Here is a 25,453-nt window from a genome sequence, read left to right as displayed (position 1 = left end):
ATAGATACGGGTGCTGATGTAAATATTGTAGCGGAGGAGACTTTCAGCACATTAGTCCCAACAAAAGCACTAGAGCCAGTCAATGTTACGCTGAATAGCCCAGGGGGAAAGCTAGCCTGCATAGGTCAGTTCCAAGCCACCGCAGTGTACAAAGGACGGCCGTACCCATTTTCTGCTTATGTGGTCCGTGGATACAATGTCAATAACCTGCTAAGCCGGATGCTATCAGCTGAAATGAACCTTGTACGGAGAGTGGAGGAGGCAAACAGAGTGGCTTCCGAGCACTACGATGCATTTGGTGAGCATGGCACACTCAAGACTGACCCTGTCAAAATTCAGTTAAAAGACTCTGCGTCACCATTTGCAGTACATGCTGCGAGACGTGTTCCAATACCAATGCTGGAAATGGTGAAAGAGGAGTTGCAGAGGATGGAGAAGAATGGCGTCATAGAGCGGGTGACACAACCAACGGAATGGTGTGCGCCAATGGTTCCCGTTCTGAAGAAAAATGGCAGAACCCGCATTTGTGTGGATCTTAAAAGATTAAATGAAGCAGTAAAACGAGAACATTTTGTGCTACCTACAGCAGATGAGATTATTGCTAAACTGAGCGGCGCCAAAGTTTTCTCCTCCTTAGACGCAGCCAGCGGATTTTGGCAGATCCCTCTCCATTCAGATAGCTGCAGACTAACCACTTTTATCACGCCATTTGGTAGATATTGTTTCAGGAAGCTTCCTTTTGGGATTTCTAGCGCCCCAGAGATCTTCCAGAGGAAAATGCAGGAGACGCTCCAAGGGCTGGAGGGGGTAGAAGTCTTCATGGATGACATACTGGTCTACGGGTCTTCCCTGGAACAACACGACTCCCGCTTGGAACAAGTGCTGCAGAGAGTGGAGTCTACAGGGTTAAAACTGAATCCTGAGAAGTGCACATACAGACAAAGCCAACTTCGGTTCCTGGGACACATTATTAATGAGACGGGGGTACAGCCAGATCCAGAAAAGGAGGATGCCATCAGACAGCTGCCACCACCCAAAAATGTGCAGGAACTGAAAAGGGTGCTTGGCATGGTAAATTACTTGGGAAGGTTCATTCCCAACCTCTCAACTGTCTGCCAGCCGCTGTATGAATTACTCAGACAGAAAAGTTTGTGGATGTGGACACACACGCAGCAGACAGCTTTTGAAAACATCAAAGAGCTGCTCATGAAGGCACCAGTTCTTGCATTTTATGATATCACTAAGACCACTGCCGTCTCAGCGGACGCGAGCAGTTATGGACTTGGAGGGGTGCTCATGCAGCTTCACAATGAAGGATGGAAGCCGGTAGCATACTGCTCCAGATGTCTCACTGATGCAGAAACTCGATATGCACAAATCGAGAAAGAATGTCTGGCTGGCGTGTGGGCGTGTGAGAAGTTTGAGAAATATCTGTGCGGCCTGGATGAGTTTAAGCTGATGACAGACCATAAGCCACTGGTTCCTCTCATTAACAACAGGAGCCTTGACAATGTTCCAGTACGATGCCAGAGACTTTTAATGTGTCTGATGCGGTTTAAGCCCAAAGCAGAATATGTACCAGGCAAGACGCTTGTCGTTGCAGATACACTGTCGATGAGCCCACAAACTGCTCACACTAAGGAAACAGAAACACATGCTGAGGTGGAGCGCTATGTGAACGTGGTAATACAGGGTATACCTGCGACGTCCCATAAAATCGACTGTATCAGAAATGCTATAACAGAGGATGGTGAGTTGCAAGCCGTAATCAAGCTGATCAGAGCTGGATGGCCACTACACAAGAGCCAAGTCCCAGTAGCAGCCAGAGAATACACAGTCGCAAAAGCGGAGCTCTCAGAGCATGATGGTTTAGTGATCAAAGGTAGGAGAATCGTTGTGCCAAAGGCGATGAGATCTGAGATTTTGGAGAAGATTCACAAAGGTCACCAGGGCCTTACAAAGTCTAGAGAGAGAGCACAGGAGTCAGTGTGGTGGCCAGGAATTTCAGCGGATATAAAGAACGCTGTGCTGTCATGTCAGATATGCCGTGAGCTGAGGAACACACAGCAGAAAGAGCCCCTGATCTCCACACCACTCCCGGACAGACCCTGGAAAAGGATTGCAGCTGATCTTTGTGAACATCGTGGACAGAATTATCTAATTGTGTCTGATTACTATTCCAGATTTCTAGAGATACTACACTTACCTTCCACAACGACATCTCAGGTCACACAAAAGTTGAAGGCCGTCTTTGCCAGATTCGGGATTCCAAATGAGGTGGTGAGTGACAACGGTCCTCAGTTTTCCAGTGCTGAGTTCCAGGAACTAGCCAAGCAACTGGATTTCAAACACTTTACATCAAGCCCTCACCACCCCCAAGGTAATGGTCACATCGAAAGGGCTGTGCAAATAGCAAAACGGATCCTGAAGCAGACAGATCCTCTGGTAGCTCTCATGTGCTACCGATCAACCCCATGTGCCACTACAGGAGTCAGCCCAGCGGAACTTCTTATGGGAAGGAAGATCAGAACAATGCTTCCAACCCTAGAGAGAAATCTTCAACCTAGGTGGCCAAACAGGAAGTCTGTCATGTTAAAAGACAAAATGGAGAAAGACAGACAAGCTTTCTACTATAATCGTCGTAATGGAGCTAAAAATCTGTCAATGCTGAGACCGGGTGACACTGTTCTTACCAAGCTGGACCATGAGAAGGTCTGGGCTTCGCCAGCAGTGATTAAGCAGTAAAAGTGTAACACCCGTTCCTATGTCATTGAGACAGAACAAGGAGCAGTACTGAGACATAACCGACGTCATTTGCAATCTGTACCAACACCAACCCAGTTAACAAAACAGACTGTGGACGCAAATCCACCACAAACACAAGGGCATGTTGACTTTCAGCCTACTCATACAGATGTGACGGTGTCAGTACCAGCCCAAACATGCGGGAAACCATTGCCTAACCCAAAGTCTGGACTGATGCTAACTAGGTCTGGACGAGTCAGTAAGCCTGTTGTCAGGCTTGATCTGTGAGGACTTAGGATGCTTTATGCTCAGTTACTGGTTGTGCTACCTGGTTAAAGGGTGCACTTTTCTGATACTAAACCTGTTTGTTCTGTTCTTTGGACTGATGGGAGTTTCACTACGTGAATTCTGTGTTTTGGGTTATGTTTATGTGCGCTATATATGTATATATATATATATATGTATGTATGTATGTATATGTATATGTATATATATTTCTATATATATGCTGTTTTGTTTTGCAGGGCATTTTGCTGTCGCAGGTTTTCTGTGGACTGATGTCTATATGTTTGTTTACGTTTATGTGACAAAACATAAAAAAAAGGGGGAGATGTCATGTGATGGTGTAACACTGTTCCTTTAATGGAGAGTGACGGCAGCACGGAGGGGGGTGTGTCTAGGGGGACGGGAGTTCACTATACGGAGATTGTGGAGTTGTGGTGGCGTGTTGTTAATAAACGAATGTTCATCTGAAGAAATCACATATTAATGGTCATTTTACAGTAGTGATATTGCTTTATAACATATTCACATTACACTAATCAGCATACGGTTTAATGTAAGAACTATCATTTTAATGTAAATACAAGTTACAAGGCAACATGATCGAATATCTGCTTCCAAATAGTCAGTATACAGTATATAAAAGTTTACATCACACAACATTTCAACAAATGTAGGTAAAACTTACTCTTCAGAAATTATATCCTCAGCTGGATCAAGTCGCTCTTCAAAATACAAACGTTCATCGTCGGAGTCCTCTGCTCTTCATCTGAAAAAACTTCCTCGCTGTCCAGGACCATCTGTAGAGCTTCCTCACCTGTAAAGCGTGTCATCTTCCCAGCGCGTCGATAAGTGAATGAAACTGTCAAAACTTGCTGTGTCTTAAAGCATTGTTTGGGGGCGTTGATCTTGTTTGCATAGCCCGCATCAGGTAATTTCCATATGAATGGCGCGCACGCGGTAGGTGGGATCACATTAGTTCTAATGAGGTCGAGCCAGAAAAACTGTACCTCTCTTTACTTACATGTCGATTACACAAACAGACAATGATTTCTTCAGATTTTTTTACATCATGTAAAAGTAGACATTTCAGGCTTTCTTTAGACATATGTATCATGTTCGTGTGACAAGTATTGGTGGAGTTATCAGTTCATGTTTGGAACGTGTTTGAGGAAGATGGTCAAAGAGACAGAGATGTCGAAATGCACTCCCTGTTTATTTTCTTTATTTGCCAAAAGCACACGGTTTTGTTGTTATTATGAAGGCACTCACATTAAAGTAGACACTTCACAGTTTCAAATGATGTATTACATGTATGTGTATGATTATGAATGACTATTTGAATATTTTAAGTGGATGTCACAGGAAACAGGAAAAAATGCGTCAAAATGCGTCCCCGCGTTTTTGGACCCCAGGGGGTTTACATCCATAAAGTTAGCTTAACATTAGAAAACATTAATGTTAGCTTCTAGCTGCGTTGTACATGATGTCACTTAGCTTCGTTTACGTATCTGTAAATAACCGATATAACAAATGTTATTTGTTATTTGTAATATCAATGTTGTGCTGAATGATTCATGTAAATACTGTAGCACCAAACTAACAGAGGTACTCTTGGTAAAGATGGTAAAAAGGCTTGTTCTGGAAACGTATGCAATTTAGACCTGTACGTATTTAATATGTAGGTACGTGACTATCTTCGCTGTTGTGGCTGTCAGTTTGGTTCCCCTCGACGCAACTTCGGATTTCCTCAGGCGACATGCGAATTAAAACATTCTTGAAATTGTAATATACATTTAGTTTAATTGCTAAACTACAAGTGAACAAAATTTCAATTAATTTGAACGCACGGGAGTTTTACCACCCGCAAAATGAAAAACAATGGGACAAAATTAAGTGATGACTTTCAGTTTTAAATGGCCAGTTTTTTGTTATTCTTAACATTACGATGGGTTCCAGCATTAGGAGAGAGCGCCTTTCTTCCTGCATTGTTCAAAACAATTGCATCCTGATGACAAAAGCGTGCCCGGGCTCAGATCGATAAATGTACAGTGCGTGCATCTGGGGGAGCAGGGAGGGGAGACAATTGTGCTGGAACATGGTTTGGTTTGGATAGTATAAGTGTGCCCTAAGACACCTTCAATAACTTTGTGTTAATCACATTAGCAGCTGCCACAAATCTTTGGGATTAATTCCTCAAACTTCAATCGATCCACTATTTTCAGATCTGCACATTGATTTAATTTTCCTGTGCCAAGCCCTTGGACTCCCTTTTTTTTTTTTTTGCCTTCCACCATTGATTTATAGTAGTGTTTGTTTGTTTTTTTTGTTGCACTTATCTCCCTTTGGACTTTGTAACTGTAGAACCTTGATAGATCACTTGATTTCCTGGTCTTGAAAGCTTTTTGTCTCAAACAGATGAAATGCTTAATCTTTGGAGAGATCCATGGTTTATCCGAGGGATACATTTTTTACTGTCTTCACAGAAAAAAGATGGTCAATTTCAACCACGATAGTATTATTAAAAGCATTAGCCTTTTCATTGATACATGTAGCTTCATTTACCTGCTGCCATGATTTCTCTCTTGAATTCCTCTACCAAACTCATTCAAACTAGACTCGCGCATAGGTCGTATTACTCGCTAAATGCATTGAGGTGGTCTTACTTCTGCTTTAGGACTCCACAAGACACAAATATGATCATTTGAACTGACATGTTCAGGTTTCCGGCTTCTTGTACACTGATTTTGTATTATTGAGGATCATATCAAGTATCACATAACCTCTAGTGTTATTCTGGACAACCTGGCAAAATGTATTATTCACACAGATATTAGTCCTGAACTCTAAGATGATTAAAATCTCCAAGTATGAAATATCAGGGTACTTAGTAAAAGATGATCAGATGAGATGACGTTATTATGTGCTCAATGAGTTCATCTTGATATGGTGATAAATATAGTACGCACACGGCAATAGAGAAATGCAAAATGCACAGCAAATGCAAGTTCTCCACGTGTGGTTGGACATTTAGAAATAAAGTGTATCTATCAATACCCAATAAATCCTCAGGGATGTCGGAAGTGAACCAAGTCTCAGAAATTGCAGCTATGTCAACAAGGTTTCCACTCTGAAAGTAACAAATGAAATATGACACCTGCTGCTCCAGGGTTTCCCGCAGCACTTTTCAGTTCGGGCGGCCCACCTAAGCTGGGATACCCTACCACCTTAACTAGGTCGTCCAAAAAAAAATTCCACCAAATGCCACATGGCCGAAATGAGAGAAAGACATGGTCCGTCACTGTCTGAAGGATAACTAGCCTGTTGATAAAACATTTAATTCATTACTAATCTAGTATGTGTTCATTTTCTGTCATAGTTTCTTCAAAATTGAGTTTTATTTGAGTGTTTTAAATAAAATATTTTCATCATGACGCGTACTCCCCGCAGCTTTGATTGCCACGCCCCCGGCCCGCCCACCTGCACCACCCTACCACCTTAACTAACAAATTTTCTGCGGGAAACCCTGTGCTCTGTGATGTGACAAACGTTCAGCTCGCACTGAATTCAGGCAGAAGACGCATTCAGTTTTTAGTGTCTGCTCTCACTAACGAAATTAAATTAGATTTAATTACAAGAAAAAAATCAAAAATGGCGGTGGAAGACTGAGTTGGGCAAGTGATCTAATTGGTGAGAGGCTAAAGCGCCGTGTAACACCGGTTACACAGACTATCGCAACATGCCTAGTACAGCTATTATGACAGATTTGGTCCAAGATTTACAATTGTGTCTGCAAAAACATATTGCTAATCAATGTCTAAAAAATTTTGTTAAATATATAAAACATATTTTCATATTTTCCAGTTCATGTGTGAAAGTGGTTAATGATACATAAAAGGATTGTTGCCGACTGCAGAGAAGCATTCCCATCATAAAAAAAACACTGACATTTACACACTTTCACAGCCATATTAACTTCTGTTTTCTGAAATGCTTAACCCATGTTGTGATGATGTTGCTTATATAATACCTGTTGATGGCGTTTTGATCTGATCGCTGCCTGTGTTTGGCTGTTACACCGGTCTCTCTCTCTTTCTCTCTCTCTCTTTTATATTCATTTCTCCACAGGCTGGACCGTTTACCACCAAACATCTGAGCGAGTCACCTATAAATCTAGTAGCAAACCACGCACTAGATTCCTCAGTGGACCTGTGTCTTTGTCCATCTGTTTGTATTTGTTGTACTTTTCTTCTATTACCCATCATTCTGTTTTCTCTTTTGTTTTGTTTTTGTACTGTATTACTTTTACATTCACTAACGCATTCGGTCAGTGGTCATTAATCACTCTCATCTTCAGTACATTTGATGTTCATATCAGCCACTTTCCATGAATAGGGAACAGAAAGGACGCCTGATAATGCCAATTTTATTTGCTTTTTTACTGAATGGTCAGTGAATTAATAAGCTTGTATTAATAAGCCAGTCCTCTGCTGTTTTATCTTTGTTTGATTTTGTTACTTTTTAAAAAATAGTTTTAAATTTAAAAAAGTTACTTAAAATGAAATTGTTTAACGCTTTAACTGTAACCCTTTTTTGAGTGTGGGTTGAAAAATGTGTGTGCACCTTCAAATGAATATAAATATATTTTTCTGGTGTAGAACCCTAATCTTGGTCTTGGTTTAAAAAAAGACACTTGTTTTTACCTGAAGTTTCTAGAGGTGAAAGTATTAACCAGAAACATAGTTACAGCAGTTTAAATGTATTTAAAAAAATACAAATAATGCAATGAAGTATGTATTTTATATTTAAATAACATAAAAATTAAAATGGTTTACATCCAAAATGTTACAAAAAATAAAGCCGCAAGTCTCAACTACTATAATTTAAAGTTAAAATGGCAAAAAAAACAAGGTTTCTGTCACACTCTTAGTGGTTTTACCAACAAAGGCCACTAGATGTCAACAGTTTGCTGCATACTCTTGTCACAAATTAATAAATTACTGTCACTGCATTATTATTACTGCTTAATTGTTTTGAAATATGAAAACTACATTCTTCAAGCTTTCCAATGATATGTAGTTTGCCAAAATTTTTGAAGATTTATAATAGGATATAGTGTTAGGAAAATATATTAATTCTCTTACTGCATCATAATTCTCTCAACATTATGATTTAATAGGAGAACTACACTCTAAGAGCTTTTCAATGCTATATAGTTTATCATGATAAGATAAGAGTTCACATGCAAAACACTGAAGAAAAAGTAGGCATCCGGCAGCTGGAACTGTGACATTTAGCAGGATTAACAATATTTTGAGACATAAGCTTTTATTAAATGAATCGTTTACCCTCCCTGCATACATTTGATAAAACACTGTTGAAATATTTATTCTAGAGACTTATACCTTTCCAATGATACATAGTTTATCATGACTATTCAAATTTACATAAAAATGATTTAAGTAAACTCAGATGTCCCGTATATGGGAAGTGACAGATGGTGACATTTAAACTGTTAAACTTTAAAAACCTTTAGACAAAACTATATATATATTTTTTATTATTCCAATTCAGCCATGATCTTCTAAGTGTATTCTTGCAAATTACCTTATGTGTAAAAGTGTACATGAATTAATTTAAGCTTGTACACCACGTTCCACATTATGATGCACATGCCATTTTTTTATTTTTCCAATACAGTCAGTAAGTCTAGAAATTTTATTTTACCCTCAACACTTATATGACAGTGTGGATGTTATTCTATTTAAATGAAATAAATATGTCAAAAGATACTTTAATACTTTATAATGATATAGTATATTATAATGATCCAAAAACAGATATGTCAAATGTGCTGCATTGACACAAAACAAACATTGTCCAAAAAACATACACAATGAAAAAAAAATAATGTTACATAACAATATATAAGCATATCTTTGACATGACTTTAACTCTCGATTCATTAAACTTGTAAGTATACAAGTATAGGTTTTGTCTTTATTTCACTTGAAGATGCAAGTATTGCATCCCTAAGTAGATGTTTTGAATTATAGTGTTGTCCACCTCACAGATCTTTCATATAATGATGCTCCACAGGTTCTTAAATAGGAATTAGGTCAGAGGATGATGGTGTTAATACCTTGATTTCTTTCTTATTTTATGCCCATATGAATTAAATAGTCAGTGATGCTCTTTGCAGCATGGAATGGTGTATTATCCTCCATGAAAGTAACATTTATTTCAGAAGACGTGATTCCCTTTATATCCCATTGTGAATTTTCTTTTAAACTCTGCATATCTTCTAGATGCCCTTTTGACCCCCTCAGGGACCATAAAGGGACCTACCATCTTACTTCCCAATATTCCAGTCCAAATCATTACTCTGGCACCTCTCCCTAATGTTACAGTCTTGTTTGAATATAGTAGCTATTCACCAACAATCCAAAAATGACATGTATCTCTACTATTCTGTGTATTATGGCATGTCAGTGAATTAAACTGTTTGAAAATAGTCTTCTTGTATTATGAGCTCACAGCAAATGTTTCATTTTTGCAAGTTTTGGTTTGGGAGATGGGTAGATATACAGCTTTATGCACTGAAGGATCCCATATTAAAGGGGTTTGGAGACACCAGCAGGTTTAAATACATGTTTGCTTCTTAAAGTCGCCATGAAACGGAAGTAGCGATTGCCTTATTTTCCCCGTGGTGACGTATATCCGAATGAAACGGCTTTTGAGATGAAATAAGGCAGGGCTGGATTTGAATTTGTCCATCGAGATCTGATTGGATCGTTTGAAGTTGGGTCGTGTTGCTAATTGCTAATCACTGCGATCTTCTCCCGGACCCCGTCCACCTGCCATACTTTTGACCGGAAGTGAAGAGAGATCGTTTTGAGGAGGGGAGGAGATTTGCATTTTTGATTAAAGATTATGAGCACACACGAATTTTAAAAAAATAATGAAGCTCACAGATAAGTCATTTGTTAATAATACCACACTATTAAAAATACATATATAGTTTTTCATTTCAATTTCATTGCGACCTTAACTGTGGCTTTTTATAGCTGCCTTTTCCTACAATATATTTAAAAAAGCCTTTATATAGTTAAATCTTTCTGTACTGTGAATCACTCATAAATCTTACAATAGTTCAATGATTTCTGATTAGATCCACCAAATATAAATTGTTATAGGAAGTAATTTGCTTTTTTAAGATAATGCACACTTTTTTGTCTCATAAAGATCTTTTTTCATACCCATATTATATGAGAACTAGAGGTCTACACGGAAGACCCGAGACCCGAAGACCCGACCCGGGACCCAGGGGCGCCGTAAGGGGGGAAAAGTTAGGACGATTCTAAGGGCCCATGAACTTTTGAGGGCCCCAGCCAAGGACTGTGCCGCACACGCAACCCCCTTATTAAGCTGAGCCCTCTTAGCTCCGCCCCGTCTTTACTCTGCGTTTTAGCGCCGTCTGCAATCCACAGTCTCACAGCTGCAGAGTGAACTTCACAAGAGAACAAGGTGTGTGTATTTACTGCTATTTCTATGATATCTGCATATGTGCACTTCCTTACTATAAATGCAGTTTACACAATGTGACGCTGGAGCAATACAATGTAGTTTTCTTTCCACTGTAATAAGTCTTCGCTCTGTTCACCTCAGTTTAAAAAAACACAAGGTGATTTACGTTCCCTGTTTTATGTTATGATTCTAACGCGAAGTCAGCCCTTATAAGCTGTTTAATTAACGTAGCCCGTAAAATAAACTAGAAATGCGATAAGTTTCACACTAGTTTTGTAACGCAATAGATAGATAGATAGATAGATAGATAGATATATACTTTATTTATCCCAGGGAGGGAAATTCATGTACCCAGTAGCGTATGAAAAATACTTAATAACACAATAACCACAATTAACAATCACAATAAATAATTAAAATTAAAAAAAGAAAGTTCAAAAAGAGATAATAATGGTCAAGTTTGTCAAAAATCATCTGTAGTCCATTATTGCCCTGACTTGCTGTTATATAGTCTGATGGCCAGTGGGACAAAAGAGTTTTTAAATCTATTTGTGGAGCAGGGCTGGGACAACAATCTGCCACTAAATGTGCTCCTTTGTCCGATAAAGGTGTTATGCAGGGGATGGTGTGCATTGTCCAATATGGACAGCAATTTGTCCAGGGTCCTTCTTTCTGCCACTGTCACTAGTGAATCCAGTGGTGACCCTACTACTGAGCCAGCTCTCCTTATCAGTCTGTCCAGTCTGCCCACATCTCCATTCTTGCTGCTTCCTCCCCAACAAACTACACCATAAAAGAGGACGCTGGCCACCACCGACTGGTAAAACATCTGCAGTAGTTTTTTGCAGATTTTAAATGACCCTAGCCTTCTCAAGAAATACAGACGGCTCTGCCCTTTTCTGCAGAGAAAGTCCATATTTGAAGTCCAGTCTAACTTGTCATCCAGTTGGAGCCCCAGATATTTATAAGTCCTCACTACCTCCACATCAACTCCCTCAATGGACACAGGCTGGAAAAGTGGTTTCTTCCTTCTAAAGTCTACTACTAGTTCCTTGGTCTTGGACAAGTTTAGCTTCAGATGATTGTTCCCGCACCACCTCACAAAGTCCTCCACTAGTCCCCTGTACTCCCCCTCCTGTTCATCTCTGACACAACCAACTATCACTGTGTTGTCTGAGTATTTCTGCACATGGCATAATTCAGAGTTATACTGGAAGTCAGATGTGTACAGAGTGAAAAGGACGGGAGAAAGCACGGTTCCCTGTGGCACTCCAATGCTGCTGACCACAGTTTCTGATGTACAACCCTCCAGTCTGACGTATTGTGGTCTCTCTGTGAGGTAGTCCGTAATCCATGTCACCAATAGTGGGTCCACTCTCATCTCTGTCAGTTTTTCTCTCAACAGTAGCGGCCGGATGGTGTCAAAGGCACTGGAGAAATAAAAAAATGACATTCTTACAGAGCACTTTCCCTTATCCAGGTGTGAATAAGCCCTGTGAAGTAGATAGAGGACAGCATCCTCTACGCCCATCTTCTCCTGGTATCCAAACTGCAGTGGATCTTGTGCATGGTGTACCTGAGGTCTGAGGACATGGAGCAGCAACCGTTCGAAAGTCTTCATAACATGGGAGGTCAGTGCTACCGGTCTGAAGTCTCCTGACTCCCTAGGATGTTTTTTCTTGGGGACCGGTATGATACATGAAGTCTTCCAGAGCACTGGGACCTTTCCCAGCTTCAAACTCAGATTGAAGACATGCTGAAGTGGCTCAGTTCAGCAGAACATGCTTTTAGCATCCTTGGACACACTTTATCCGGTCCCACTGCCTTTCTTGGTCGGAGCCTTCCCAATTCTCTGGTCACCTGTTCCTTAGTAATAGTGATGGGGAGGGGAATCGAACTGTCTATATATGTGGAGGGTGTAGATGGACTGCAGTCTGAAAAATTAGAAGACATGATAGTGGCATCAGGTGAAGTGATGGACATGGAGGTATGAAGGGTACCATCACTGGTTGTAGTGGTTGGTGTATCAAATCTGTTAAAAAACTGGTTTAGCTGGTTTGCTTTCCCAGCGTCCCCATATCCTGTAATACTACCCTTCGTCTTACAGCCTGTGATGGTTTTCATGCCATCCCATACCTCCTTCATGTTATTATGCTGCAGCTTCTGTTCTACCTTCCTTCTGTAATCTTGCTTTGCCCTTCTCATGTGGACCTTAAGTTCCCCCTGTATGCGCTTCAGCTCACCTCTGTCACCATCCTTAAATGCTCTTTTCTTCCTATTCAGGATATTCTTGACATCACTGGTGATCCACGGTTTGTTATTGGGAAAGCAGCGTACAGTTCTAATTGGAACCACCACGTCCATGCAGAAATTCATAAAATCAGTGGTGCAATGAGTTACCCCCTCAATGTCCTCACCGTGCACTTCCTGCAAAGTGCTCCAATCAGTACATTCAAAACAGTCTCTGAGAGCCTCCGCTGCCTCAGGTGACCATTTCCTGAATGAGCGTTTGGTTGTGGACTGTCTCTGTATCAATGGTTTATACTGTGGTGTGAGCCGGACCAAGTTATGATCAGACTTTCCCAATGGGGGTAAAGGAGTAGCAGTGTAAGCTTCCTTCACGTTTGCATACAATAGATCTAAAGTCTTATTCTTGCTGGTGGGTCAGCTTACAAACTGATGAAAGTCTGGCATTGTGGAATCCAGTATCACGTGATTAAAATCCCCGGAGATAGCAAAGAAAGCAGTCGGATGTTGTGTTTGCAGTCTCGCGATGGTGGAGTGGATTACGTCACACGCAGTCTCTGCATGCGCTCGCGGTGGTACGTACACAACAACAACAATGGCATGGGAAAACTCTCTAGGCATATAAAACGGCCTCAGACCTACCGCCAACATCTCAATGTCTCTATTGCACACAATCTCCTTCACAGTTACATGCCCCTGGTTGCACCATCTGTTGTTAATAAACAGTGCAAATCCCCCTCCTTTACTTTTACCGCTGCGCTTGCAATCCCGATCCGCTCTCACTGTAGTAAATCCTGGTAGATCCACATTAGCGTCGGGGGTGTTTAGAGTTAGCCAGGTTTCCGAGAGGCAAAACAAACTGCACTCCCTGAACATCCTTTCCGTCCTCACAAGGGCAGCCAATTCATCCATCTTGTTAGTCAGACAATTTACATTCCCCATCACTATTGACGGAACCGAGGGTTTATACTTCCACCACTTAGCCGTTAGCCTAACCTTCACTTTCACTCTGGCTCTGCAGCCTCGCCGCCTCTTCTTTAGCTCCTCAGGTATGTGATGAAAAATGCCAGCTCTTTCCATTGTTTGTAGTGAAAGTAGTTTCTCCCTTGAGTAAACAAGTTGTTTCCTGCTTTGTCCATAAATAATCGTCATATCCATTGGATATATATAAAGTTAAAAACAGAAAAATACTTTAAAACACACTTAAAATATAGCAAAAACAACTCTGCGTATACGGAGCTACTGGATTTGCGTGCTGCTCACGCTGGCGCATGTAAAAGGGTACATATAAAATATGCCAAGGAAGTATTTTTATGCAGTCGTGAATCGAGTTGGTTGTGATAAAACTGAAATGCAACTAAGGCTAAACTAGTCCAGTTATGTTATAAAGCTTCTCAACTTGCAACAGGTTTAAGAAATCAGGTTTAAGAAATTGCAACAGGTTTAAAAAATCAATGGAAATCTATGTCGTAATCTGCTATAGTTGTCATTCATTTCATTTTAGAGCCCCGTTGATTAAAAAACAGTCTGAAGAATTACACTGTAAAAAAAATCCGTAGAAATTACAATGTTATTGCAGCTGGGTTGCCGGTAATTTACCGTAGATTTACATTTATGTTATTTACTGGCAAGAGTTCGTTCAAAGTTAAATAAATTTTAAATATTAACAAGTCTTTATCTTTACAGAATAAAACTATACAATAACAGCCTCATGCAAAGCATTCTGGGAACCAGAAATCATCATCAGCCTTTTTCTGTTTTTTGCTTCAGATTTTGTTTCCCAGAATGTTTTGCTTGATGCTGTTTTTTTAGTTTTACTCTGTAAAGACAAAGACTTGTAAATGTTTAATTTTTATTTAACTTTGAACAAAATGTTGCCAGTAAAAAACATAAATTTAAATCTACGGTAAGTTACCGGCAACCCAGCTGCAATTTCTACGGAATTTTTTTACAGTGTATTTAATAACAGTATAGCTGTTTTCTTAAAGGGTAATAAACCCTAAACCAACTTTTTTTAGTTAATGATCTGTAAGAATGGGGTTTTATTAGTGCTGTTCATTGATTTTAGTAAGTTTTTTGACATTTGGACATAAAGGGCCCTATTTTAACGATCTAAGCGCATTGTCTAAAGCGCACAGCGCAACGTCTAAATGGGCGTGTACGAATCCACTTTTGCTAATTTAACGACGGGAAAAATGGTTTGTGCGCCGAGCGCATGGTCGAAAAGGGTTGGTCCTGTTGTAATGGGAGTATTTTGGGCGTAACATGCAGTAAACCAATGAGAGACTCAGCTCTCATCCCCTTTAAAGGCAAGTTGCGCTGGCGCTATGTCTAATCCCTATTTAGATGACGAACTTTGTAAACTGAAAAACTAAGCGGAGGAAGAAGATCCCCAGTTTAAGATTAATGTTAAATAATTATGTTGTTTTTCCACTTGTATTGAAATTGTTATTTTTTTATTAAAAACTTTTAAAACCCGTTTTCTTTTAGTCATGGAAGTAAAAAAGCAGGCTTGTAATTGCTTTAAATGTATGGCTATCCAATATCATCAAAACATAATTTACAAGTATGTAAGATAAGGTTTGTACTCTAAAAATACTTTATTTGTAACAAACAGGAGATAAAGAATTTACAAACGGCTCTCCTCACGTTTCAGCACTTTGGACAGCGGTTTTTTAGCAAAGAGTTTTTTTAAGCATTTCTTAAAAATGTTTCTCATCTCACCATATCCACAGGTACAGAGTCATCATATACAATAAATCCGTGAGGTAGCATTAAAAAAACATTTAAAAACAGATGCATTTGTTTAAAGCAAAGCATTTATTTACTTACCAGGCAGCAGCTGAAGCAACTCTTTGCGCCTTCTAACGTCTCACAATTAGTCCTCATTTATGTCCAAGAGACTCAATAATAATATTTTACATTCAATCCTTTAATCTTTCATATTTAAAAGCATTTTTGTGCTGCTGCGCATTCATGTACTTTGTGATAAGCAAACCTGCGTTGTCCTCCCGTGTATAGGCGCATTTTACTAATGCGCTCTTTAAATAACATAAAACACATTGCGCCATTGACTTTAGACTTTAGACCAGGTTTTTGTTGGTCAATGGCGTAGTCTATTTTAGTTGCCTCAAAATAGCAACGCGCCAACAATGCGCCTGAACACACCTCGTTTTTAGACCAGAACGCCCATGGGCGCAAAAGGGGGCGCAAATGCATTTGCTATTTAAACAACGCGGCGCTAAACGTGAAAATTAGGGTGGAAACTAGCGAAAGACACTTGCGTCGCGCATTGCGCTGCATTGCGCCGGGTGTAAGATAGAGCCCAAAGTGTTTTAATACTGGTGTAAAAACGTCTGAGTGCTGCCCTCTTCAGGTTAAACGGTGGCTACTGCAGTTGAATTTTTGTATTGGATGTTGGGTCCAAAAAATGCCTCGTGATGTAAGCAGGTTCAAGCTCACCACGCCATCACACACTTAGTTCGTCCCCTCTGTCGTGTGTGTAACAGCTCAAGGGTACAGTATGTCACTGAGACTGCCTGTGAAAATCAGAAAAGTCTCAAATCTTATTGTGAGATAAAAAGCATCACAGTTTAATTTCAAGCATTAATTTCACTATGATTTCAATCGCTGACATGACATTACTCAGTCAATATTAAAGATATCAAGTTTATATTTTCACAAAATGTTCTTTACATTATATAGGATGATTTTATGTGGAAAACAGTAAATTACAAAGAAATACTTCAGCTGGGTTTTCACAGGCATGGTCACATTTATCTTTAATCTTTAAGAATGTTGCATTTTCTCTGAATATTTGATTTAATGTACTGTATTTTTCAATTAAATTTACATTGCACTATAAAATATCTTAGCTGCAGACATTTTAGGTATCTATAAATACTGATAACTGTGGTCAAAACAATAGCAGAATAAATAGTTCTGTATTATTAAATTACAGACAAAGATTTTGAATAGCTACAGTAGGTTGGATTGTATGTTTGGTGCGAAATGGGTATGGTGGGGGCCCGACCCCCTATTTTTTCATAGGGCCCAAAATTGTTAGCGGCGCCCCTGCCGGGACCCGTACGGGTTCAGGTCTATATTTTAAGTGATCAGCCGAGTCCGGGTCGGGTCTCAATCTATTACTTCGGGTCCCGGGTCTGTTTAACATTGTGGGTAATACCCAGGTCAATCGGACTCGGAGAACACACACTCACATTTAAATAAAATATTTTTAAAATCAGCAACAAAAACTTAGATGAACTGTCGCATACATTTTTTCTATGACACTAAAATTGCGTTGAAAATTTTATATTTGGTTGCTCCAACCAGGCAGCTAACGCGCATGTGCTCTTTTAATGTGTCTCTACCAGTCAGGAGCTTCTGCAGTGAGACGCAATGACTTTACCTTTGACAATTGGCTCTTTTATTTAGAAGGCGGGACCTATTCCGCCGTACCGCGCATTTTGCACTGACTTCTCTAATTTTTATAATAATATTATAAATTGACCGTCTTGCTGTTATATCTAAAGTTTTCGTGACTCAAAGAGCACAGAGATGTTAGCAAAGAAGCAAAGCTAACGAAAGCAGCCATGGCACTGAACGATCAATCGTTATTATAATCCAAAAGGGCAAACATTATTAAGCAAGTTGACCCGATGTAAAACTGCGTTATTAATCACCATGACTGTAAAGTGGACTTTAAAAGCTGGAATAAGCATTAAACATTTCAATCGTCAAGATAGGAATAACATGGATGGAACTTTCTTGGAAATAAGGATTGTGCATCACACAGACAGGTACAAGGAGGGAGAAGACTAACTTCTATGGGTAAGACAAAAAGTTTAATTTTCGCTACTTGTTTATTGACTTATTAATAACATTTAGCTAAGAATATTTGCCGGTCGGGTCTGTGTCTTCCCGGAAGGGTTCGGGTCCAGATTTTAAATAATAGACGGGTCCGGGTCGGGTCCAGCTTTCAAAACAACAGACGGGTCCGGGTCGGTTCAGTGTAGCACATTTGCGGGTCTGATCGGGTTCGGGTAGAAATTTTTGGACCCGTGTAGACCTCTAATGAGAACTCAACTTAATAATTTGGAACAGCACATTTTTCAGATTTTTCAAAGTATTAAAGTATCTTTTGACATTTTTATTCAATTTTAATATAACAAAATCCACACTGTCATATAACTGTTGATGGTAAAATAACATTTCTAAATCTACTGACTGTATTGGAAAAATAAACAAAAATGGCATGTGCATAATAATTTGGAACGCGGTGTATAGTGCATTTTTATGAAAAATGGGGGGTGAAAGTTAAGGGATTAAATTGTAAATGATCTTAGTAATAATAAAGGACACCAGTTTCAACCCTATTTGTGGAAAGTGCCGGATGTGTAGTCCAGAGGTATTTCTTTTAAATTTCTCTGTACACACTCTTTGTGCTGGGCTATGATCAGTCTTTCCCCAACATGGCCATTATCAGTTTTTAACCTAAAGCAGAGTGAGCGTGTATGGACATGTCTGCCAAAGCTTTTGTACCATCTCTATCTGTGGTTTTCTTTCAAAATGTCCCTGAACCACTCCATGTCATTGCTGGCAGAATGAAACATTGAGTGACTGTTTGGGATCGGAAGATGAGCATGCCAAGGGCACAAGCGGCTCACTGTGGAGACCATCAAGGCTGTATTTAAAATATTTACCTCACTTTCTCTTTTTTGGTTGTCTTTGGTTGTGTATGAGTCTTATATTATACTCTTTCTGACTTTTTAGTTTATTACACTTACCCTTGGGTTTCATTAATATTCCCTTTGTCTGTAAGTTCATCTAAAGTAATTTATGGATTGTATTTTTGACGCATGTTTAAAATGACTACCACTTACAGTGGCAAGAAAAAGTATGTTATCCTTTTGGAATTTCATGGTTTTCTGTATAAATTTGTCATAGAAGATCAGATCACATTTTAAGTCAAGGGTATTGACAAACATTTAGCGCCCTATCATACATTGACACAATTCAGCGCAATGTGCGATGCAAGTGTCTTTTGCTAGTTTCAACCTGGCGTCATTTTCTCGTTTAGCGCCACGTTGTTTAATTAATGCATTTGCACCCAATTTTGCACCCATGGGCATCTGGTCTGAAAACGAGGTGTGTTTAGGTGCATTGTTGGCGCGTTGCTATTTTGAGGCAACTAATATAGACTATGCCATTGACCAACAAAAACCTGCTCTAAAGTCTAAATTCAATGACGCAATGTTGTTATTTAATGAGCGCATTAGAAATATGTGCCTATAAACGGGAAGACAACGCGGGTTTGCTTATCACACACATGGATGCGCAGTAGCACAAAAACCTTTAAATAAGCTTTTAAATACGAAATATTAAATTATTTAAATGTAAAAGATTATTATTGAGTCTTTTGGACATAAATGAGGACTAATTATGAGACGTTAGAAGGCGTAAAGAGATGCTTTACCAGTTGCCTGTAAGTAAATAATTGCTTTCCTTTAAACATGCATCTATTTTTAAATGTTTTTTTAAATGCTATCACATGGATTTATTGTATATGATGACTTTGTACCTGTGGATATGATAAGATGAGACCCTTTTTTAAGTAATGCTTTTAAAAACACTCACGGCGCTGTCCGAGTGCTGAAACGTGCTGAGAGCCGTTTGTAGATTCTTTATCTCCTGTTTGTTACAAATAAAGTATTTTTAGAGTACAAACCTTTTCTTGCATATTTGCAAATTATTTTATGAGATTACAATGATTAGGATGTAGGATATCAATACATTTACAGCAATTAAAATGTTTACTTCCATGACTGAAAGAAATTGGCTTTTAAAGGTTTTAATCCTAAAATTATAATTTCAATACAAAATATAGCTGCAAGCAGCGATTAGCGGGGTTCAAGCGATCTGGGACCTTAAAGGGGTCATAGCGTGAAAATCTGACTTTTTCCAAGTGTAAGTGCTATAATTGGGTCCCCAGTGCTTATATCAACCAAGAAAACATGAAAAAGATAAAAAATAAAATAATCGAGAGCACAATTGAATTTCAATTACAACAAACCACCATCATTGTAATCAGTGTTTGCATTTCATCCACTCATTTGCATTTTAAAGGAAACACCCAAAAACTGCACAATTTTGCTCAGGCCTACAAAGTGTCAATTTTAACATGCTATAATAAATGATCTGTGGAGTATTTTGAGATAACACTTCACATACACACTCTGGGTACACAAACAATTTATTTTACATCTTTAAAAAATCTCATTATATGAACCTTTAAGACCTTTAAGGGCATGCCTGTTTAGATTTGCTGCATTGTTATCAAATATACTTAGAATATGAAATACTAACATGTTACCAATTAGGTAAATTTTCTGAAGAGAAAATTATGTGGTGCATGCTGTTGCAAGATTTGTCACACAAAATGTTTCAAAAATTGTTAACATGAGACAAAACAGCCCACCACAATTTCTCTACGATGTTCTGATATAGAGATATAGGTCTCATATGGCTAATCTATAACACAGCAATGATGAAGAATAAGCTAAAACACATACATGCATTTACACACAGAAGCAGAAATGGCAGGGTTAGGAAATAAGACTTTGAAATAAATGACCAATCTCCATATGCTTGGTGTCCTTTAAGAGTTCATCAACCTATTTAAATGTTTATCCTATGTTCGAATGTCACATGACTGTTAAAACGGATACCGTCAGAATGATTGACGAAATGTTATTTTAACATAATAATACTGACTTCATAAAGTTAAATCATGCATCCATTGATGAAACCTGTGAACACAATTTCATTGAGTATACATTTTAAATAATAAATAATAATTTTAGCCAGCAGATGGCAGAAGATGACCTTCTGCCATCTGTTGGCTAAAATTATTGTTTTCCTTTTACAATTAATTTAACATAAAATTAGTATTGAATATTTAAAAGTAAATAAAGGTAGACACATTTTTAACTCAAATCCTGATAAGCATGCTCTTAAGTATATTAATGAGGGTCTGTGTTTCACACAGAGAGTATATATTTTTCATATAATCCTTTTATTGTGTTATTGTAAGAGAATACTAATTTATGGATTTGGAAACAATAAAGCAAAGTTACATATTTTAATAGAAACATTTTTAGGCTCTGTCATGTTAAATTGTCAAATAGTGGTATAGCTCTGCAATTATTTTCATGTGATTTTAGGCTGGGCCAATAAATAACTGATCCAGATATGTTTTCAATATCAAATTATGTCAATAACAAATGTCATGTTATTTAGTAGATTTGCAGCAGATTTGCTGGTGAGCATTTGTCTGTGTTACTTTCATAAAGTGCTGCTTTTTAGTTGGGTTCTAGCAGGTCATTTATGTGAATAATAACCAATTGCATTATCACATGAAGTTTTTGGTGCAATATTTGAAAAATAACATATAAAAATGTAACAACTTTGTATTATACATCATGTCAGGACACGTTTATGTCATGGAAGGTAGAATAGAATCCTAATGCTACTGATGTAAATAAATGGAGATAATGAAAAACTTTAATCCATATCTTTATGAGTTCCTTTAAACACACATGCTGCAATTCAGTCGTACAAATGGCACCTACACCAATGTGTGACATCACATGAAATCTATGCTTACAAAAGCAGGTATTCAAATTCATTACATTTTGTATTTGATATACCTTTACACACAGAGGACAGAAAAATGTACTGCGCTGATTTTATTGTTGTTGACTGAAAAAATTCTAGTAGTTTTGAAAAGTTGTTTTTGTAATTCAAAGCTAAACAACTAAAGGAATAAGACGTACAATTGGTGATAACAATTTGGCATTCATATTTGCTCACAGACTACAGGAAATTGTATTGCATTGGCTTTAGTGGTGTTGAGAGAAAACCAAGTATTAGTTCACAAAATAGTTTTTTCATATAAACATAAACATATAGAGCAGTGGTTCTCTACTCCGTTTCTGGAGAACCACTGCTCTGCACATTTTGTATGTTTCTCTCATCTGACACAATCAGTTTAGTTAATAGAGATCTCTACTATTGTGCTGATTATGTGAAGCAGGTGTGTTGAGAACCACTGATCTAGAGAACTGTTTACTTTGCACACATTGTGTTAGATGCAAAGATTTTCAGAAAGATGAACTAAAAATCCTCACAGACACTTGGAAACATAAGACCAACAGTCCCATGAGTTTAGTTGTAATCACACACCATTAGGCTTGACTCGTACATGGTTAATACTGGTTGGCTGTTGAGTGGCATGTTTTCAAAGATAAATAATTATCCTCATAGACCATTATAAGAATCTGAAAGTAGATGTAATGTGCAAAATAACAAGTAGGTCAGACAAATATTTATGTGTCATATACATATGCTATAGTTATGGTTATTTGTTCTTAAGTTATAGCGCCACCTAATGGACAATCTCTGCAATTTTTTGCATGTGACCTCAGCTTGGGTCTATACATATGTGTACCAAGTTTCATGTTGATATCTCATTCCTATCATAAATGATAGCAATTTAAGTATTTGTGGCCCCGCCTCTTCGTACTTTTGACCGTAGTGTTGCGACGACGAGTGCAAAGTTCAACTTTTTTTTGATAATTATTGATATTCAGTGTCTAAGGAATATTCCAGCACTGGATTGGTTCAGATCGGTCAAAAAACCTAGGACTAGTTCGCAAAAGTAGGTTTAAGAGAAAATTATGAATATCTAACAAACGATTCGACTGAGACAAGTGCTTCTTGAGGAAAAGTTGTTCATTAAATGTAGCTCTATTAAATGATATAAAGATCTTGTTGATATCTGAAACACTGCATAATACACAATCACTTAAACATTGAAAAAACGTGATAGCGCCTCCCGGAGGCCGAATTTTTTCTTACTCTGCACAGACCTTCATGGCCAAGAGACAAACAGGTCCACCACGTTTCGTTTCGATCGGCCTCCGTTAACCCTGCCCAATAGCTGCTTTTTCTTGATTGGCCGATGGCGGCCATGTTTTTTTGAGCTACGCGAAATTCCTTTCCCACACAGATAGTACCCTAGACCAAGAGCACCCGTGCCAAATCTCAAGTTGATCGGTCCCATATTTCTCTAGTTACAGCTCTTCAAAGTTGAAGTAGTGTTATAGCGCCAACTAGTGGTCAAGCGATGCAATTTTTTGCACGTGACCCCAGAATAGTCCGCTGTATATGTGTACCAAATTTGGTTTCGATACCTCTTTCCAATCCCAAGTTACAGCCATTGAAGTCCAAGAGGCTCCGCCCATTGGGGGCGTTTGGGCGTGGCTTGACGACGACGAGTATAAAGTTCAACTTTTTTTTGATAACTTTTCATATTCACACTCCAAGGAATATTACAGCACTGGAACGGTTCCGATCGGACAAAAAACCTAGGACTAGTTCGTTTTTATTTTTTTCGACAAAATCGAAAATAGCGAAAAAATTTTCATGACGGAAATGAAATCGGAGATATACGTTTTGTTCGTCTTGACGCAAGGAATCCAGGGATATAAGACACTTGACATTTGGACAAGAATTCTGGGAGTTATGAGCATCAACGCGTTTGTTATCGCTATAGCGCCACCTATAGGCCAATCGGGTTGAAACTCTATCAACCTCTCCCCAAATTGGGTCCTACCATTTGGCCAAGTCTCAAGTCTCTAGGCCTTACGGTTTGGTCTGCACGATCCGTTTTACGGCAGAAGAAAAATAATAAAAAGAAATATAGCTGCAAGCAGCAATTGTCGGGTTTCGAGCTTTAAGGCAACGTCAAAAACCTCACACGTCGCTTACCAGGCGGAGCAGTTACACCCAAACACAGCCACAATGAATGATAGACCACCTCGCTCCAGAAAAATGAAAGAGATGGTCAAAAAAAGATCATACAGACTATGTATGCTTACACACAGGTGCACCTACAAGACAAACATGTGATGTCCTTAATGTGACGTTATGAGGATAATTTGTTAACTAGAATTAGTTTTTCAGATTTATAATGTAACACACAATTCAGAAATGGCCCTGTTTAGTTGAACTACAAGGCCATTGAGTCGTGGTATGGTGCAATGTTGCAAACAGACTGCACACGTGTACATAAGACACAAACACAGCAGCGCAGCAGACCGCAAGGACCTACAGTGAACAGTAACCCCAGGACTAAGCATAAGGCAAAACTGGGCATGTTTGGTATCGTTGGACTCTACAACAATTCAGGACTCCTGTGAAAAAAGTCCCATGAAAATACGGTGACTGCAGCCAAAGTTGTAGGCGTGTAAAATATGCTTCCGAAACTGAAGGCTCCCTCAGGTCCTGACTGCCATCAGAATTACCAAGTACCATGTCATTATGCATACGTTTGGTGAAGATACAACCTTAAATATATTAGTTATCAGCAAAAAACGGCTCTCATTCAGTGAAATCTCTCCATATAACCATTTATGTGTAAAAAACGACAAATTTTGAGGTAATTTTTCGTTTTTTGCAATTTTCGGCCATTTCTGATGGAAATTTTAACATAACGCCAATAGACTTTTTTGTTCAGAAGGTAATGCAATGTTCTTGATATGGTCGTTTCGAGTCGATCGGAATAACCCTCGCGGAGTTATTCGCGCGTGTTTTTTAAGCGCTATTTTCCTGTGCAGAACTAACTGTAAGGCGAAATCTGGCATGCTTGGTATCGTAGGACTCGGAAACAATTCAAGATGCTAAAAAAGCAACTCCCATGAAAATCTCTTGACCACATATAAAGTTATAGGCGTGAAAGTTGCAACCATTGCATAATCACAGTATTTAGTGCTATTTTCCCCGTTATAGCGCCATCTAGTGTCCAATCGGCGAGCTTTTTATATCACGACCTTAGACCGATGGCCTACACATATGATTCAAGCCCCATGATGATATCTCAAACGCCTCTCGAGTTATGGCCGTTTAAATGTTTTAAGCTCCGCCCAGTTCGGTTTTTGGCCACTCCTTGCGTGTTTGAATACAAATTTCAACTTTTTTTCGATAATTATTCATATTCCCACTCCACAGAATCAATCAGCTTTCGTTAGGTTCAGATCGGATGAAAAACCTAGGACTAGTTCGCAAAAGTAGGTTTGAACGTTATCGCCAATAACTAACGAACCGTTTGATTGACAGCAACGCTTCAAGAGGCAAAGTTTTTCGTCATGAACCGATCTATCATATGATGTCATGTTTGTGTGTGTATGTCAAACGTCACGTGATACAGGCACCGAAATACGGTATTACGCCCCCTAGTGGCTAAATGACACCATAATTCTTACAGACCTTCTGGAGCAGTACACGAACAACCACAGTGAATGTCGTTCCGATCGACCTTTGTTAACCCTGTCAAATCAGCCCTCACACTTCATTGGCCGATGACGGCCATGTTTTTGCAGATACGCCAATGTCCTTCTAGACCCTCATGGTACATTGCACAAAGACACACCATACCAAATATGAAGTGTATCGGGCTTACGGTTATGTAGTGATAGCCATTTTCGACCTCAAGCTTATTATAGCGCCACCTAGTGGCCAAAATCCGCGTATTTTTTCCTGTGACCCGGGAGTGAGCTGATACACATGTGTACCAAACCGCGTTAAGATA

The 25,453-nt window shown here is 38.9% G+C and overlaps 1 protein-coding gene across 3 annotated transcripts in view; it reads left to right on the top strand.

Moving 5' to 3' along the window:
- LOC141279818 (serine/threonine-protein kinase WNK2) overlaps nt 1-25,453 on the top strand; it is a 162,161-nt gene that overhangs the window by 52,427 nt on the left and 84,281 nt on the right. The window contains exon 11 of one of the 3 annotated variants that reach the window (XM_065271351.2): nt 7,156-7,254. The exons of the other annotated variants lie outside the window; for them this stretch is intronic. Within the exon in view, the coding sequence (XP_065127423.2) occupies nt 7,156-7,254 (99 nt within the window). The remainder of the gene's footprint in view (nt 1-7,155; nt 7,255-25,453) is intronic. 3 annotated transcript variants of the gene reach the window in all.

Source organism: Paramisgurnus dabryanus, chromosome 11 (genome assembly GCF_030506205.2).
Source record: "Paramisgurnus dabryanus chromosome 11, PD_genome_1.1, whole genome shotgun sequence".
Taxonomy (NCBI): Eukaryota; Metazoa; Chordata; class Actinopteri; order Cypriniformes; family Cobitidae; genus Paramisgurnus; species Paramisgurnus dabryanus.
The sequence above is the reverse complement of the archived record's forward strand: the minus strand, read 5'-3'. Positions and strand labels throughout refer to the sequence as shown.